Genomic DNA, 17,561 nt, shown 5'->3' with positions numbered 1-17,561 from the left:
TAGAATATATATATAATAATACAAAATATGTACTCAGTCTGAGCTTCTTTCATAGAATTGAATTCGTTCCATTTTCACTCAGAGTTATTTATTGCATTAAGTGTAAATCGTATTACGCTGGCGCTTCGTGTTGGCCTGGCCACAAATGAAATTTGCGAATTTTTCTTTTGGCAATAGACACAGCGTTTATAGCTGTAAATGTTTGCCGAAACAAGTGACAAATATGTGTATCTCTGGGGTAACCAAATTGAAAGCTTCTGCTGTTCGCTTTTAATTAAAATCATGTGGAATTATTGCAGGCACGTGGTGAGGCGACCACCTTCTAAAGCTACCCGCATTATTACGCTCTTGCGCTCGCAAATTCGGGACTTTAAATTGAATCGGAATTGAAATTGGATGCTGTGCAAACTATAAAATGATGTTGGCCATGTCCCATGTGCCCATATAGGTAAATCAGCGTGAAGCCAAGTTTGTGGCAATTTAATTAGATACAGTAATTAGAAGATACAATTTATAGTGATTACAGAACGCACTAAGCTACGGCTTTTAATTGGTGCTAGAAACATCTAGTTATATAGTTATATAGTTTTAGATTAGTATGCCCTGTTCACAAACAAAGTCCGTTTCTCCAGTTTTATTTTATATTTTTCATAAAAGAGACAAGCTTAAAGTTAACAACGAATCAGAATGGAACCCTGGATAACCCTAACCTGTGTGATGACGATCTTTCTGGTCCACGGTCGCACCGGGAGTATAAGAAATGGACTCACTGCGCTGGGCCTACACAACCACACACATGGCATGGCCATGGACTTGTGGCCGGCTCACTCGATTGTGCCCGAGTCCTACTGCAGTGTTTTGCTACACAGGCTGCAGGGCTCAGAGTGCCCTTTTCTGCGACTATTCGTTCACGTCTTCCTAGCACTGCCCATCTACAACTTGATGTTGATTGTGATTTGGTAAGTTTTAACCTCAAGATGCACGCAGCTTCAACTTAATCTCTTCATCTATAGCTGGCAGCTTAACAGAAGCGCGTCCCATAACGCGGAGCGAATCGTAGTGGTTCTGCAGCCCATCATTCCAATGTCGCCTCCCGATCCACCCGCTACGATGACACCAACAACGCCAGCTCTGCCGCCTCTGCCACCGCCTCGTTGCAAGCGGCGTCAAGCGCCTAAGCCGCCGCCGCGTATTGTGCAGCCCACGCTAAGCCACGCCAATGGCTATCCTAGTCAAAGGGACCCCTTTTACAATCCGGATCAATACAAGACCCTACGTAGAAATCTAAAGCGAGTGTTAGAGGGACTACAGCAGCCAGTGCCCACAGCCACGATTTCCTCGTTGCCATTGCCGTTGTGCAGTATCTCGTGCCTGACCGACGACTCCATCCATTCCTCGTCGACTATTACGAATCTCGAAGCGCCCAAGAAGAAAGCAAAGACTCGAAAATTATTTGGTTCGCTGTTCAAGCGGTTGACCAAGCCCTTTGTAAGAAAGCGCAATCCTACGCAGGACGATGAAATAAAGTCGAGCACAAAGAGCGCTAGCAGACTCAGCGACAAGAGCGGCATATTTCATCCCATTTGGCTGCGCATAAAGATGCGTTCCAAGCGCAAAACTGGTGCCAAGCTGCCCTTGAGTAGCTCCGAATCGATAAGCACCAATGGCAGCTCGCAGTGCCTATACTCCTAGGAGCACGGGTAGCCTTCAGACTATTCTGAAACACCTCTTGATTGTTGTTTATCTAGACACCTATATTTTGTTACTTCTTATCAATAAGACTTTTAAATAAAAGTTCTTTGGCATCAGCTTTGACTATTAACTATTTCTAGCCAATCTTCAATTGAGTTTCGATGCCCAAAGCATTTTGCCTCGGACTTTGACTTTCTGTTTGTTATTGTCGTGAGCCTCGCCTTGGGAAACTTATAATCTTGCAGCTGAAAACTAGAAAATCCCCTGCAAACCTCGTCACATATTTGAATTTAATCCAATTTCTAGAGGCCTTGGGACCTTGCGGCCTTCGGTTATTACGCTGACTGTGTTGACATACTGATTGTTGTTGCCGTCGCTGCTTGCTAAATATTTAAGAGGCTCTCGGCTCGTTGTTACCTGAGATTGAACCCAAATACATAAAAATTCAATTTGATTTGTGCGTAGGTGTGACTTTGGATGTGTGTGAGTGTGTTGTTCAAATCCATTTAATGTGCTCAAAAAAAGGCTGAAGAGTTTGATGATGGCTGTCACGGAAAATGAATTATTCTGACCCGAAGCCGAATGTTTTGATGATGCCTTAACTCAAATGTTTCATTTGCCCCTTTTATGCAAAGCCAATAAAAATACACACACACACACACGCATAACCACCTCAAATGTGCTGTCAATTTTCATGTTTTCAATAAAATCAATTCAATTTCAATTAAGCAAATAATCAAGATGATTTAAGGCTTAGATTTGCCATTCAAATTCGAGCATTAAAGTCAATTTTATTTAGATCCCAAATTGAGCTCAATAAAAATATGAATTTACATATTTATTTGGCTGAGACTTTACAGCATTTGACGCATATATTTCTTTTTTATAACTTTCTATTTTTCAAATTATTGTAATTTTTTATGATTTGCCTAAAGTTTTATTCCCGCATGCATAGCAATATTTTTATATTTATTGCGCGTTTAAATGCATTCGAGACTTTTTTGTTTTTAATGGGCCATAAAATAACAGAATTTTGCCTTAAATCAAAATCGGCATTTGAGGTCAGATTAGTGCGTTTCTCGAAGCAATTTAAAAGTCATATCAGCACAAATTCCGGGACTTAAACAACAACGTTGGGTATTCCCCTACTGAGCCTTACTTGAAAAATATATAATTTTGCAAAAGTTGTTTTTTTTTTGTGAAATTAATTTATTTTCTGCTCAACTTTTTTGGCAAACTTTGAGCACTTAACCTTGACTGAACAATTTGTGGAACAAAATCCCCATTGAGTTTTTTAATGACATCACAATTTTAAAGGTCTCGAAGCGTCACCAAAAGTGAAAAGTTATTTTAGCCTACCCGAATTTGATTTATTATGCGTGGAAAATTGAGCTTTATGCTTAGTCAGGCTAGCGAAAAGCATAAGGTGCGTGAAATGATTAATAAAATATTTATAAAAATATTTTAATAATATAAATATAAATTTGAAAATTATTGAAAATATTAAATTATCATTATAAATCCAAATTGTTTGTACGAAATATATTTTAGCCTACAATTTGCAACTTTTAAGCCTCAATTTTGATGAGGAGTCTCCACCTGAAATGCTGAAAGACTTGACATTAATTGTGCTTAGCCAAGTTGTAATTTTGTGGTTAGCCCTTTTTAACATTTTCGTGGGCGGGGCCCAAGTGCACGTGTTACTCCCACTTAATGGTTGGCGGCATTAGTTCTTTGTCGAGCTGCTCAGATTTGCATAATGAAAAGACTCGCCCGGCAGCCTGGCAGCCTTTCATAACTGTTGCCCCCAGGGCTACATTTTGTGCCTTTGTTTAACCAGGAGCAGCATCTTGCTCTAACGAATGTCCCGAATATAAATAGCCGTAACTGATAGGCATGTTTGCACAGCTATCATCAACACCCAAACTATCGCTGGGCGGGTCCCAACTGTCTGGCTTCTCGCTCCTTTAATCAGGTGCCTTGTAAAAGATGTTTTGTATACTTTCAAGGGTTCCAGTTGTCTACCAAGTTAATTGTATACATATTTCTTATGAGCCCCAACTACCTTTCTTCTAGCCCTGCCCTGCTTGCCTTTTACACTAAATTTATATATTTTTTTAAATAATACTTTAAAATGTTCCCATTTTATTAAAGTTAAAATTTTGGCTTTATATAATTTTTCTAGCACACAAATTTGTCATCCAAAATTGAGCGTGTGGCATGTTGGGTTAACACTTCTGCAAGCAGCTGGAAAGCCATATGGAAAACTTTCCCTGTGATACAGCCTGACATAATGTGATAAATGGAGTGACCCAAAAATAATAATAGTTGCCTGCTCCGCTCTAAATGCATATGCGTATGTAAAAGTTCTTATTGTCCCAAAAAGTTATGTATTTATAAGTGAAATGCTTTGAATATGCATTGGTTCAAAAGTAGTTTAACTGAATTTATACATAAATAATAAAAGAGATGAGTCAAGTCCATAGAATATATGCTTATTTTGCACATTATTGGACAAAAGTTGAGAATGAGTAGGCTCAAATAATGATGGCCACAATTTTCATGGCAATTTTGCTGAGAGTTCTGAAGTCAAAAAACATCAAATTCCTATGCCATGCTGCAATTAGGCGCAAAATTTATAAAGTTAAGTCGAGCGTTTAAGCTGTTGACATGGTTAAACGATTGAATTTGAAGATTAGAAAGCTCAAATTAAACGCTAGGTAATATACGATGTGTGCTCAAAAAGTGTTGAGACGGCAAAGAAAGAGGAGATGAATATGATTACAAAACGTGATTTTTTGCAGTGCTTTGAGAATTGAAATAAATGTTGACTCAAGCTCATAATAGCAGCTTTGGAGGCAACTAAATATATACTTATTAAAAAATACAAAATTGTTTAAAAAAAACAAAATTTCGCAATACTTTTGAAACAGGCATTTGATACCTTTTAGTTTATAGACTTTTTCTGTTTGAGTCCTAAATTTTTGCTGTGCGTCTTTTTGTTTGTGACCGAAATTTAATGTCCGTTACGCACATAAAGCACAATTAATTATGCGAAGCTTTTAGAGCTCAGTTTCCCTTTTAACAGCTTAAAATGAATTTTAGGAAAACTTTTTTTTCGCATTTAAGAGCACATTTTCAAATATTCCTTTGTGCTAAAAAAAATTTTGCCAAATATAATTGTTGGTTGCTTGTAAGCAACAGCTCAAAAATATTAGATTTCCATTTGTATCGTCAAAGGACGGCTGGCTATATGAATGCCGCCACATTTTGCAGTGCTAATTGGTGCAAACCTTTTAACGAGCTGTTTGATGTCAACGGACACCCGTTAGCTAAAGGAAAACAAAAGTGCAGACGGATCAAAGCAGCGCCCAGTTGTTGCCAGTGGCCATGTTAGTGGGTTTACCCAAAAATTGCTGTTATACACACCTCAAAGTGAACTACAAGTGACACTCAATGAATGGACACATGCAAATCCGCAATGGCCTTGTGTCAGGCTCGCTCTGCATGCGTCATGGAGCGGCAAAGTGCGTCGAATGGCTGCCCGGATAGATGCACATTTTTGCTAGATATGCAAATATGCAAACTCGCCGAAAGGCAGCCAAATCAAATGGACACACACACACACAGCCACATTCACGCACAACTAGTTTGGCAAAGATTTTTGCTGACCGCGCCAAAAACCAATATCACACCCGTTAGCTAAAGGAAAACAAAAGTGCAGACGGATCAAAGCAGCGCCCAGTTGTTGCCAGTGGCCATGTTAGTGGGTTTACCCAAAAATTGCTGTTATACACACCTCAAAGTGAACTACAAGTGACACTCAATGAATGGACACATGCAAATCCGCAATGGCCTTGTGTCAGGCTCGCTCTGCATGCGTCATGGAGCGGCAAAGTGCGTCGAATGGCTGCCCGGATAGATGCACATTTTTGCTAGATATGCAAATATGCAAACTCGCCGAAAGGCAGCCAAATCAAATGGACACACACACACACAGCCACATTCACGCACAACTAGTTTGGCAAAGATTTTTGCTGACCGCGCCAAAAACCAATATCAAATTTTGCAAAACAAAATGCAAAAACAATTTTTTAGTCCTGCTTTCGCCTTTGTTTGTTTGAATAACTTCTGTGTGGTTCGAAGCGCCATATATACTGCATATATTGCTGAAAAAAGTATGAGCTTAATTTGACTTTAAAGCTGCAGCATTGAATAGAACTACAAAATGTCTTGCTAATTGTAGACACAGTTGAAAGCAGTGTCATCCGAAGGAAACAAAATAAAAATCGAAATTGCTCTAAATATTTAACTGATTGAAAGTGCAAGGTAAATACGAAACGACAGCTGAAGCAGATCAAATTGCTACCGGAAAAAAAGCCATGGAAATCGACAATGTGGCAGCGGGAAATGAGCAGCTGGTAGCCAGCTAACTAACCACTAATGAAACCACAATGCAACACAACAAAACTAGCAACAAAATAAAAGAGAAAGAGAGAGAGAAAAGGAAAGGAGTAGATAGAGAGAGAGAGAGGCAACAATTAATTAACAATGCTGGCCAAAATGCGAATTGGGTCACTAAGGGCAAGCTCGACGAGCACGAGATAATTTTGTAAAATTTGTGGACATTGCTGTTGCATAAAGCCCCGGCCCTCGAGTGTTTGTTGACAGCCCCGCTGCAGGTAACACAGCTCTCTAACGAGATATGCAACACAATGTGGACTAAAGTGAATTGAAAAGGAAAACTTTCAACTGCAACGGAGCAAAAAGCGCTTCAGTTTGATAAAAGCAAATAAAGCATGATTTTTTTAGAGCTTTATTAGTTCAGATCGGAATAAAACAATGAAATGTATTTTTAATAAGAACGAAATGTACTTTATTGCATTAAAAACTTTATGAAATTATTTAAATATAAAGCCAAGAATGGATTTATTGTTATGAAAGTCACGAAATGGCTGAAGCACGAGAATTTTGACGAATTTAAGCATTATTTTCATACGAAATTTGCACAAATTATTAGATCTCATATAAGTCTAGCTATAATAAAATGTCAAAATAAACTCAATAAATGGCAACTTTCAATTATTAAAAAGGCTATCCAATAAAGCAATGCTGCATACCAAAAGCTGTGCAACTTAATAGAAAACACCTTTCATTAGTTTTCAAGTTTTCTTGCTTGAGTAGCTGATTTAAATCTTAAATTGCCAATAAAACTTTGTTAATATTAAGATTATTACTCATGTGAATATCTGCAGTCCATGATATGACACAAAGCCCTGTTATGAACAAATTAAGCCTAACCTTAGCCAGGGTATTTACTCTTTGGCGTTCATTCAGCGTTTTTTCTGCTCTTCGTTGACATTTTAAAATGTAATTAAATTTTAAAGTGTAATCAAATAACATATGTATACATATAAGCCTTCTAAAACAGTTGTTTACTTTGTCACTCTGTGTGTGTGGCTGTTGTTGCACTTTAAGTAAGTGCAACTGAATACATTTTGAGCTGAAATGCTGCTGCCACATCGCGCATACATGGCATAGCCAGCCGCAACGTGACATGAATAGAGCGAGCGAGTGAGCAAAACTGTTGCCACAACCTCAGCAAAGCCGTGGCCATATTTCTGATGTCTTCATTCACATATTTGCTATTCCAAAGGCACTCACAACAGAGAAGCGGGCATTTGCATTTGTAGCACATATACATTTTGGTGGCATCTCGAACACAAAAAACAGACATATTCATGACTAGGCTTTTGTCTGCAGCCTGCTCTGGCTAAGTCATCTGGATAATTGCACTGCGATGCCATGCCACATGCAGCATGAAAAACTTGTCCATTCAAAGCAATTCAAAAGCAATCAAACCGAGCTAAGAAAATCCTCATGCACAACACTCAGAGCACAACTTATCTATGTACATATGGTATGTATATATGTATATATTTATGTAAATATGTATGATCATGCATATGCATATTTTCACTTTCTTCAGTTTTCCATTTGTTTTTTTGATGGCCAACATGACATTTGACGTTATCTAAATGTGACTTTAGTAGAGCTTATTAAGCGCTTAAATTTGAAGCTTAAATATTTCACTTATGTTCCTTTCAAGAGGTAAGGGCACATTAATGTATGATATGATGAATATCATTTAAATATTTGCTTAGACTTAACGAGTTTTAGTATCAATTGTAGTGAGGCCTTCTAGTCAGCTAGCTAGCACTCAGCATATATCTGACAGCATATATTCATGAAGTTGATAGAAATATAAAGTTAAATAGTTTATTTTATAGTCTCTCAAAAATGCTAGGAGCTGAGGTGCAACAAGGTCTTCTGCCAGGCATATCACGCTCGCAAACATCAACAGCTAAAAGTCTTAAGCCAATTACTTGCAAAACTATAAGTTGATGCGTTGATGTAGAAAGCCATCGTGGGCGTGGCACCTTGCCCAGACTTTGGCCAAAAGTCAAAAGTTGGCCAGCCATTGGCTCATGAAACACATGAATGCACAATGAGTGCAACTGAAACGTCACGTGGAACAGCAAAGCCACAAGTGAATGCTTTAACAATTCACAGTTCAGTGAGTCACATGACATGCAAAGGCCAAGCTCAGGACAGCCGAAAATGACTTATTAAATTATTAAATAGACATGCAAGAAAAAACTAATATACAATAACTCAGGGTTAGCCCGCTCAGATGGGATATAGGGTAAGGCATATGTGCCAATTTGGGAACATAAAGTTTCATGCGCTTAATTTCTCTGACTTTTCTTTTGCACACTTTGCTCTGGTTGCCAGCACAGAGCTCGTTGGCTGCCAAAAGAGTTTCACATTCGGTTGCCATTTTTACGAGCACTGATAGCTGCATATTCAATTTCTGCACTTTGTCGTGGAACTTTGTAAAGCAACTGTGGGGCTTCTTTCTCTATTTCCTTTTTTTTTGCTGCTAGTCGATTCGATTGCTGGCATATTTTGTATGGAAAGCCAAACTGCTAGTTGTGTTTCATTTATATACGTCAACTGGGAATTTATTTGACCGAATACAAATGCTTAACATGGGCAATGGCGATAAATAAAACACGTCAACGAAACTGAAAGCAATTAACAACAAAAGCAACCAACTGCCAGTTACAACAACAGCAAACAGCGAACAGCGCACAGCAATAAAAACAACTGCTGGCCATGCTTCAATTTCAGGCTGTGGTTAGAAGATTAAAAGGGCAACGAGAAACCACAGCAAAGTTCAAATTTAAGCCAAAGTCGAGCGTCAATTGTTTATAGCAACTACAATGGCTTGAAGTGGTGGCTATGTAGATCAATTTAGCCATGGCTTATGCATGGATATATACCTTGACTAAACTGAATTTAGTTCGATTTTTAAGATATGTGATTTCAGCTAAATTTATACTTCCGCTGCCCTGCCACGCTGGCTGTTGCCTTTCAGTAAACTGTCAAATACCTGGCACTAAACGCGTAAAGTTTCGAATTTACGGTAGCCCGCGTCACTCATTAAAATGCAAATTCGAAAATATCGCAGTTGTTAGCCGAAAAGTGCTCTGTGCAGAGCCAGCTGTAAAAACCACTTTCGAGTGTCCCTGTGCAGGGCAAAGTTTGTGCCACAAACTAATCATGAACAGCAACAGAAGCAGCAGCATATATATATATATATATATATTACTATATAGATATCGTTGCAAGCAATACCTAGTTTATGTTGCGCTGCTGCCTCATCAAACTAAGTTTTCATAGGCAGCTGCAAGATATTGATTTCTAAATTGATTTTGCTGATTAGAGATAGAAACACAGAGAGAGATTTTATGTTCAAAGCTGACTCAATTTTATACATATTATAGTTGATTGAACTACTTAACTAACATGAAGAGTGCTGCACAGCTCGGCTGCGGCTTAGGTGCGCCTAATTGCTCTTAATTATGCATAAATAAAATTCCAGTTGAGGGAATGGAATAAAGTTGTGTGCGCTGCAAACAATAGACAGAAACTGAATTGTGGGCATGGCAAGCGGCAAAATGTTAAATGAAAGCTGTAAGCAAATTGCATAATACGCAGCCAGGTGGATGCGAACAGACAAGTGAGTTCTAATTGAGAATACATGGAAAGAGATTTGATTGAACAATGGAGTCGTTAATAAGGTCCATTACCACATCACTATATCATTCAATTGCATTCCCCTCAATTAATAAAGCAGCAGAACAGATGTAAATTACACCCTAATTAATTTTATACAAATCTTTCAGACACTGATAACGTTTGCCACTTGACCCGAGTTCTGTGAAAGTGTGCTATAGCCTGGGCTTGAGCTCTCTCTTATCGGCAGCAGCAGAAGTAAATAAATACTGTGTGTAGTATATATGTCTATATAAACCTATATACGCTGAGTGCTAACAATAAGAATGCGTAGATGTTTATATTATTTCGATCATCGGGTATGGCTGGTCAGAGTATTTTGATGTTTAGTTCTGTGTTGTGCGATCCGAGCGACGGTTGCCAGTGACGCGTGCAAAGATGACGAAAAAGTTACTTGCTCCACTGCTAATTCTAGTGTTAAATATTATGGCGACACAGGCGAACTTATTGGAGATTTTAAGAATACAAAACCAGCTGAAGAGCTCATATTACGACATTGAAAAGCTGCAGGCGAAATACAAAAGTAAAATCGAGGAAGCCATCCTAATGGAAAAGCAATCCACACTGCAAGACTTGAAGACCAAAATGAGCGATGAGCTAACCAACTGTCGCGAGGAGAAGTCAGCCTTCGAGGTGCTCAACAAGATTTACTCCGAGCAAATCGTTGAGCTGCAGAACAAAGCCAACGAGGTGACCGCCCAGCTGGAGGAAAGGGATCGTCAGATCAACGATGGACTAGCGACCATGGCCACCTTCACGACCATCATCAACGAGCAGGCCAAGCAAATTGAATTGCTGAAGGACGACGCCGCTGTCAAGTCGCAAATAATTCTCAACATGGAAATCAAAACAAAAGACATTACAGAGAGACTTAAGAACAATTTGGAAAACTTTGAGACGACAACGAAACTGGAATTTGAGGCCAATAGCTGTGTGCCGTTTCCAGACTCGTCTGAGGTGCATGTCATAAAAGTTGATGATGGAGATGCCTTCGCAGTGTCCTGCGACTCCAGCTTGGCTGGGCCCGGCTGGACCGTTGTGCAGCGGCGCCTGGATGGAAGCATCAAGTTCGATCGCAATTGGCTGGAGTACCAGGAGGGCTTCGGCAATCTGAGTGGCGAATTCTTCATAGGCCTGGAGAAGTTGCATCGTCTGACAACATCGCAGCCACACGAGTTGTACGTGCATCTAACCGACTTCAACAATGACAGCAGCCACGCCTATTACGATAGGATCGTTGTGGCTGACGAGAGCGAAGACTATGCCCTGAGCGAGCTGGGCGAGTACTCCGGCAACGCTGGTGACTCGATGCGCGATAATGAGCACCAAAAGTTTACCACCTTCGACAGGGATAACGACCAGAGCGAATTTAACTGCGCAGAGACCTGCTTAGGTGGTTGGTGGTACAACAACTGTGGACTAAGGTCGGTTGAGCAATCAGCGCATATTCATTCTTATCAATTATCTCAATTGCTTTCACTTTCACTTTCAGCAATCTCAACGGACGCTACACAAGGCGCGACGAGTATTACGATAACTCAGAGTATGGCATATTCTGGGATGAGTGGCAGGGACCGGGATATACCCTGCAGTCAGTGCAGATCATGATTCGGCCTAAGAACCTAACCGACAAATAAGCAATTCTCTAATCTACTTTCACATGGTAAATAACAAATTGTAGAAAGTTCATTTTCTAGTAAATATATTCAACATAAACAAGATTTTTGCTTAGCCTAAATATTATAGATTTGAAAGGCAGAGACAAAGCTTTGCTAGCCATTTGTATTTGGGTCTGGCATATGTAAAGGCTGTCAAAATATTACATCGGCTGCGCAGGGCACATCATTCATGCTGCTGCCGCAAAGTGTTGTGCAACTGCGACTCAGGTATGTGGCACGTTTCGGTGGCTACGTGTGATGCCACAGCCATGTCGTAACTAGAGGCACAAAAAATGAAAAGACAACAGGTCGTGCTGTGTGTCGACCTGCTATCCCATGTTACTGTGCCACATTTTTGGCCTAGACAAACAACATACACATGTAAATGGTGTGTGTGTGCGTCGTGTCAGTCTCTATGTCATCGATCAAATGCCAATTAGTCGAGATATTCATTAGCCTCTAATGTGGCAATGTTATCTGAAGCAGCCCACCTGAAATTGTAGCCAGCAGAAGCCCTGGAAACTGAGACATCAATTTAAATTAGGTCTATCCCAATTCAAATTTCGTAAATTGCTCATACGCCTCGTATGACGCACATGAAAAGTCTTTAAGCTTAAAATGGGATTTTTCTTATTTTTGGCCAGCATGTCTACTACTTAGTCTATATCCCTGTTAGTCAAATTAAATTTAAATTATTTTTATATGCCACTTACATTAAAATTAAAAAGGTAGCGCAACAGTTGGGTGAAATAAAAAGTGCAAAAAGTGAGCATCGTTATTTAAATGCTTACGCTCATGCATAAACATGCTCACATCTACATAAATAACTTAACTTTTAAGTATATGCACGTTCCTGTTCCGCACATATACTGCATTTGTAAATAAGCGTAAAATCGAATTTCTGCACGTTTGTGTCGCTCCTTGCCGGGTGCCTGGTGTCTTCTTTTATGTGTCCTGCGAGCTGTGAGCTACCAGGTGTGAGCTGTGAGCGGCTGCTGTCAGTCAGTCAGTCGGCTGCTGAGCTTGAAATTTGTTTACCTTTCACTTCAAGTTTCCAATCAACGCCCAAAGCAGACGAGGGCCGACTGGCAGGCAATTGATGCAACTGCTCTTTTGATCTGTTTAGCATTCGTTCGCTCGCGGCTGAGTAGCTCATCACAAATGGATAAATTGGTTTGCATATGAATATGAGCACGTGCCGCCAAACTTAAAGATTAAAGTTGGTGGTATCCACCAAAAGGTTGACTTTGAGCTTTATTGCGAATGACATTTGGAGTTGTTGAAAATATATGAAAAATTAGGGAAAAAAATAAAAATATATTTTACATATTTTATATATTTTATTTAAATATTTTAGGCTAGTCCAACAACTCACAAAGCTTCGATTACAATATTTTCCTTTTATCGGAAAACTCAGAACAAAATTTATAAATGTGTTCACATCTCTTTTACTGCTCTCAGCCTCAAGGCAACGACAGTTTCAAGGGCGAACTACAACAAACTCACCTATCTATACGACGTCTTACTTATGCATAATAACTTTTTAAGATGCGGTAGTTCAGCTGAAAGAAGTCTGAACTACACAGCTTAATGTAATTTGGGCCTAAATATGACTCGCAAATTTAATTACTTTTAGTTACATCAGTGAAAAGAAATTCTATTTTTGAGTTAATAATTGTGTACTATGGCTAGCCTCAGGAAAACTTTTTGAGGTGCTCATACTCATTTCTCATTTCAGACTGCCAAAGTTTCCTCGCAAGCAACCGCAACTTAGGCGTAGGCGTGAAACAGAACCTTTCTTCACTGGAATTAAGGCACTTTTTAGATAGATAATCTGCTGCCAAAACTTTATAGTGTAAATGAGTGCAAGACAAAAGAAATTTTTGTACATTTGCTAAAAGCGTCAGCTATAAATAATAATAGAAAAATATTCAATTTTGCAAACTCTATACGAACTTTCCTATAAGGATTGATTTCAAATATATTTGTTGTTGAGCTACTCACAAGCAGCAGAGTGGCGCAGTGGAAGCGTGCTGGGCCCATAACCCAGAGGTCCGAGGATCGAAACCTTGCTCTGCTATACGTTTTAATGTGTATTTTATCTATATTTATTTTTATTTTCATATGAGAATTCAGCATTCACTTAATTTGATTTATAAAGCAAACAAAAACTCATTTCATGTAACAACAATCTGTAATTGTTTAATCTATTTAAATATTTACATTCCAAGACTAATTTAAATACAAAATAAATGGATAAAAGATTGGATAGCTCGGCAGAGTTCAGCTGCATTCAATCAGCTCAGCTTCATTTCAATTGTCAGTCAAGAAAATATTCATAGACTCGTATGAGCCGCAGCCACTTTACAACGATTTTGACATTGTTCTCAGGGGCACTTGATAACATATTCATGCTAACAAAATCACATAAAAATTTGCAACTGTAAATTGCATGGCGTAATTTGATACACAAATTGTGTAATGCTTCCCCAGTTTCATATATTTCCATGACGCAACTGCAAATTGCCTCAAGCATTTCGTTTAAGTGCACTTTGGTGTTATATTAAAATTGTTAGCTGGCTGCCGACTGCTGTTGGCTGCTGCTGGCTGGTAAACATGGCCAAATTGCCAATATACATATATTTTCAGCTACACTTAGTTTAATTTTTGCAGGCATTGCTGAAATGAGTTTATGTAAATAAATTGATAGCAGATCCCCCAATGCCGCTTTGCCAGTGATTACTCTGCGTGTACGCAAACAAAGCAGCGATGCTATAACAACAACGGCAATATTATTAAATCTACAGTTTACAGATGAATGCAAGTCAGTTTAAGGGTTTCTTCTAGTAAATCAGAATTCCTCTCTCTAAGTCTGACCTCTGCGAAGGCTTATTGAACTTGCCTTTATTATTTCTGTTGTTAAATTTGTGAGTAAGGCAGAGCAATAAATAGTTATTACAGCATATGCGATCCATAGTAAGTTTCTGCAGGCAAGTTCCTTGCGTTCAACTCGAAATATTGCCGTAGTTTTCTCAGATAGTAAAGCTGTGCATAATTTGTGTGACAAAGTTTGTCATGCGAGTTAATGCAGTTAGTGTGCAGCGGTTGCCTATGACAAAGCGACCTCTCTGCGAGTGTGCAACTAGCTATGGCTGGAGACTTCAGCCAGTAGCTGAAATATTTTCAAATTTGCATGCTAATGAATGGTGTGAAACCGTTATGAATTATGTGATAGAGTCGCATGTGTGTCTGTGTGTGTGCAGGACGTCTGTATGCCAGGACAACAAGGACTATGAATTTTGAACATTTTCAATCGTGAAAATGCAACCGGACTGCATGCAAGCTTGACATCACAGATTACTCGACTTAATTGCATGTCGAACTTTTTCACTGGCAGCCAACAGCTGCAAAGATTACTCTCGCTGACTGAGCGACACGGGGCAGGAGCAGGACGGAGCATGAAGCTAATTCTAAAATTGAAAGCGCCTGTTGGCAACTAGCCACAGCTACAGCTACCAGTCAATATTCAACTGGTAATCCAACTCTAACTAGTAGCACATGTGAGATTTTTTCAAACGGATAATTCTCCGTTGACTTGACTGGAACAGATGATGGCAAGCAATTACCAAAAACAGCTGCAAAAGAAATGCTAAAGAGGGAGACAGAGGGAGCGAGAGATACAAATACAGAGAGAAATATAGAATTACTTAAGCAGCTGCCAGTTGAACTTTAAGTTCAAATCAATGCCAAATATATTTCATGAACCAGTCATTGGCTCTTAAAAATAAAGATAATTTTTTAAAATAAGCTATATTAATTGTTTTTTTAACCATTTTGAATACTTTACCTTATACATACCTACTTACCTTAATATTAACAGTTAAAGATACCCAAAGTTTCGCACAAATGCATAAAATACATTTGTATTATATTTTCTCTCTGTTATATTCACACATATATACTTACATATATGTATATATATTTATATATAGATATTTTTATATATAGACGCTAAGCAGTATGAATTCATTTTTATCCAATACATATTTACAAAACATTCAGTTATGGTTTTTGCTGCTCGAACATCAGCGTCCTCGATAGTATAGTGGTTAGTATCCCCGCCTGTCACGCGGGAGACCGGGGTTCAATTCCCCGTCGGGGAGTAGATGCATTGTCAATATTTTCTTATATCAACATTACATTTTATTGATATTATTTTTATTTTATATAAATATAAATATATAAATGTATATATAAATATAAAATTTGCATCTAGCTCTTAGTTATTTCTTAATATTATAATTTTAGCACAGCCAATTTGTTTCAATTTTTATTACACCTGCTGGCATAAGCATAGGTAATCCACAGGTAAGTTAGTGTCAGGCGAGGCAATTTCCTTTTAAGCAATTCACATAGATCAAGCAACGATATGTTTTATGACCTTTATTTTGTAAACGTGGCACAGCAGTCGAGTAGCATAAGAAATTGATTATTTAAGCCTTGAACGATTTGTGAATTGTCGAGGTAATACGCTCATCAGATTTGCGCCCCAAGACGAATAACGCGCAAAGGAGACGGCAATGGGAGCCAATTTATCAGCAGGCACGATGAACTTTGACATTTTTATTGATGTCCCTAACAAAATAGAATATTGCTTTGCATAGACATCAAGTTTCGTGGAAAGACCTATTCTGTGACTGCAATAAATTTCATTTTAAAATAAAGAACGAATTGCTGTGCGTTGTATGGAAGCATGCAACGTGTTGTCAGCAGCTGCCAGTTTAAGATTTTACCCAATTTATTTATAGAAATCGATTGTTCAAAAAAGTATAGAAACATCAAGCTCTGCGGAAAGTTTGGAAATCAACACACAACAATCAAAAATGATTGAATACATGAACTCATTTTCAGATTATGAAATTCAATTATCGATAATTTCAAATGTTTATTGAGTGCATGCAGAGTAACAAGAGACAAATTGACAAGCGCAAGATTACACGATTACAGGGATTTCTCATACCTGTGTATATTAAGTAAAAGCTTGATTAGTGATTAAGTATTAAAATCCAAACAGATGAAGATATAAAACATGTGTGCTTGAGTTACTGCATATTCAGCTGCTTAAGCAAAAGCCAATCTGGATTCATGACCAAATACAATTTTTACTGGGCAACGAAAATTGGCACACCTAATCCCAAAGTCCAACCAAAATCCAAAAGAATTGACATTTGATTGAAGGCGCAGTAACTGCACCTCAAGTTAAGCCGAGTCCTACGTGCCAGCAGGCTAATCCCAGTACTTCGGTTCAAGTTGTTATTGCAGCCTGAAAGTTGCCAACAGCAGAGCATACTAAATGCACCTTAAAAGATTTTATTTTTGTCTTTTGCAGATCTGTCTGCAGGACATAATGTATTTGCATCCAGTAACTACAGTCCTTTTGAAGGGAAAGAGTGAAACTGAAATGCATCTTAAATGTCACAACGAACGATAGATGTAAAAGGTCAGACGAGCCACAGAGAAAACTGATTCTTTAACCACTGTCTAAGCGCTGCAGGCTGAATGACAGCAATCAGCAAGGAAAGGAATTACACTCCAAGTCTTTACAGTAATTCACTGCCGTCTCAGTTACCAGTGTGAATTACAATGGCAACAGCTGTCAGAACACTTAACCCATAAAGGAAATTCAAGGAAGGACATATAAGCAGAGCTAAGGCAGCCCATCTTTGCACTATTTATCTCAGTTTGACCTTAACATACAATAATAATAATTAAGTTATTTATCTAAACATCTTCTGTTGCGCTAGCTTTGATTGTTATGTCAGAGTTCGTCAAGTTAAGCAGATGCAAAGGAACGATTCTGATTGGTATATTGTGCGGGTCAAGGACATTGCACTCGCTGCTGCTGCTGCTGCTGCGGCTGCTGTGTGTTGAGTGTTGAGCGCTTTCTGCACTTGTTTAGCCAGCCAACTGTTCACGCATTCACTCTTGACCCCAGCGTGCCACTGCCTGATGCAATCATTCAAATACGTTGTATTTGCATTTTACTCGATAGTCATTCATGCGTTTTTC

At 38.7% G+C, this 17,561-nt stretch overlaps 2 protein-coding genes and 2 non-coding genes across 4 annotated transcripts; all 4 read left to right on the top strand.

Annotated features, from left to right (window-relative positions):
- The first annotated feature begins 604 nt into the window (after positions 1 to 604).
- Positions 605 to 1,708, top strand: LOC111599475. The gene is made up of 2 exons (XM_023315145.2): positions 605 to 959; positions 1,014 to 1,708. Exons 1-2 carry the CDS (start codon positions 688 to 690, stop codon positions 1,690 to 1,692), a joined length of 951 nt encoding a protein of 316 aa, XP_023170913.1. The 5' UTR covers positions 605 to 687; the 3' UTR covers positions 1,693 to 1,708.
- An 8,435-nt stretch (positions 1,709 to 10,143) lies between these two features.
- LOC111599476 (fibrinogen-like protein 1) lies at positions 10,144 to 11,548 on the top strand. The gene is made up of 2 exons (XM_023315146.2): positions 10,144 to 11,258; positions 11,327 to 11,548. Exons 1-2 carry the CDS (start codon positions 10,213 to 10,215, stop codon positions 11,469 to 11,471), a joined length of 1,191 nt encoding a protein of 396 aa, XP_023170914.2. The 5' UTR covers positions 10,144 to 10,212; the 3' UTR covers positions 11,472 to 11,548.
- A 1,952-nt stretch (positions 11,549 to 13,500) lies between these two features.
- Trnam-cau lies at positions 13,501 to 13,572 on the top strand. The gene has a single exon. It is a non-coding gene; the product is annotated as a tRNA-Met (tRNA).
- Positions 13,573 to 15,583: 2,011 nt separating this feature from the next.
- Positions 15,584 to 15,655, top strand: Trnad-guc. The gene has a single exon. It is a non-coding gene; the product is annotated as a tRNA-Asp (tRNA).
- The last annotated feature ends 1,906 nt before the right edge of the window (positions 15,656 to 17,561 follow it).

Source organism: Drosophila hydei, unplaced genomic scaffold (genome assembly GCF_003285905.1).
Source record: "Drosophila hydei strain 15085-1641.00,03,60 unplaced genomic scaffold, DhydRS2 tig00008114-arrow-pilon, whole genome shotgun sequence".
Classification (NCBI taxonomy): domain Eukaryota; kingdom Metazoa; phylum Arthropoda; class Insecta; order Diptera; family Drosophilidae; genus Drosophila; species Drosophila hydei.
The sequence above is the reverse complement of the archived record's forward strand: the minus strand, read 5'-3'. Positions and strand labels throughout refer to the sequence as shown.

Bases quoted from the DNA above. Each gene is read 5' to 3' on its own strand.
- LOC111599475 (XM_023315145.2), top strand. From the start codon at position 688: ATGGAACCCTGGATAACCCTAACCTGTGTGATGACGATCTTTCTGGTC. The intron at 960-1,013 runs GTAAGTTTTAAC...CTTCATCTATAG, and splicing joins TTGATGTTGATTGTGATTTG to CTGGCAGCTTAACAGAAGCG.
- LOC111599476 (XM_023315146.2), top strand. From the start codon at position 10,213: ATGACGAAAAAGTTACTTGCTCCACTGCTAATTCTAGTGTTAAATATT. The intron at 11,259-11,326 runs GTCGGTTGAGCA...TTTCACTTTCAG, and splicing joins TACAACAACTGTGGACTAAG to CAATCTCAACGGACGCTACA.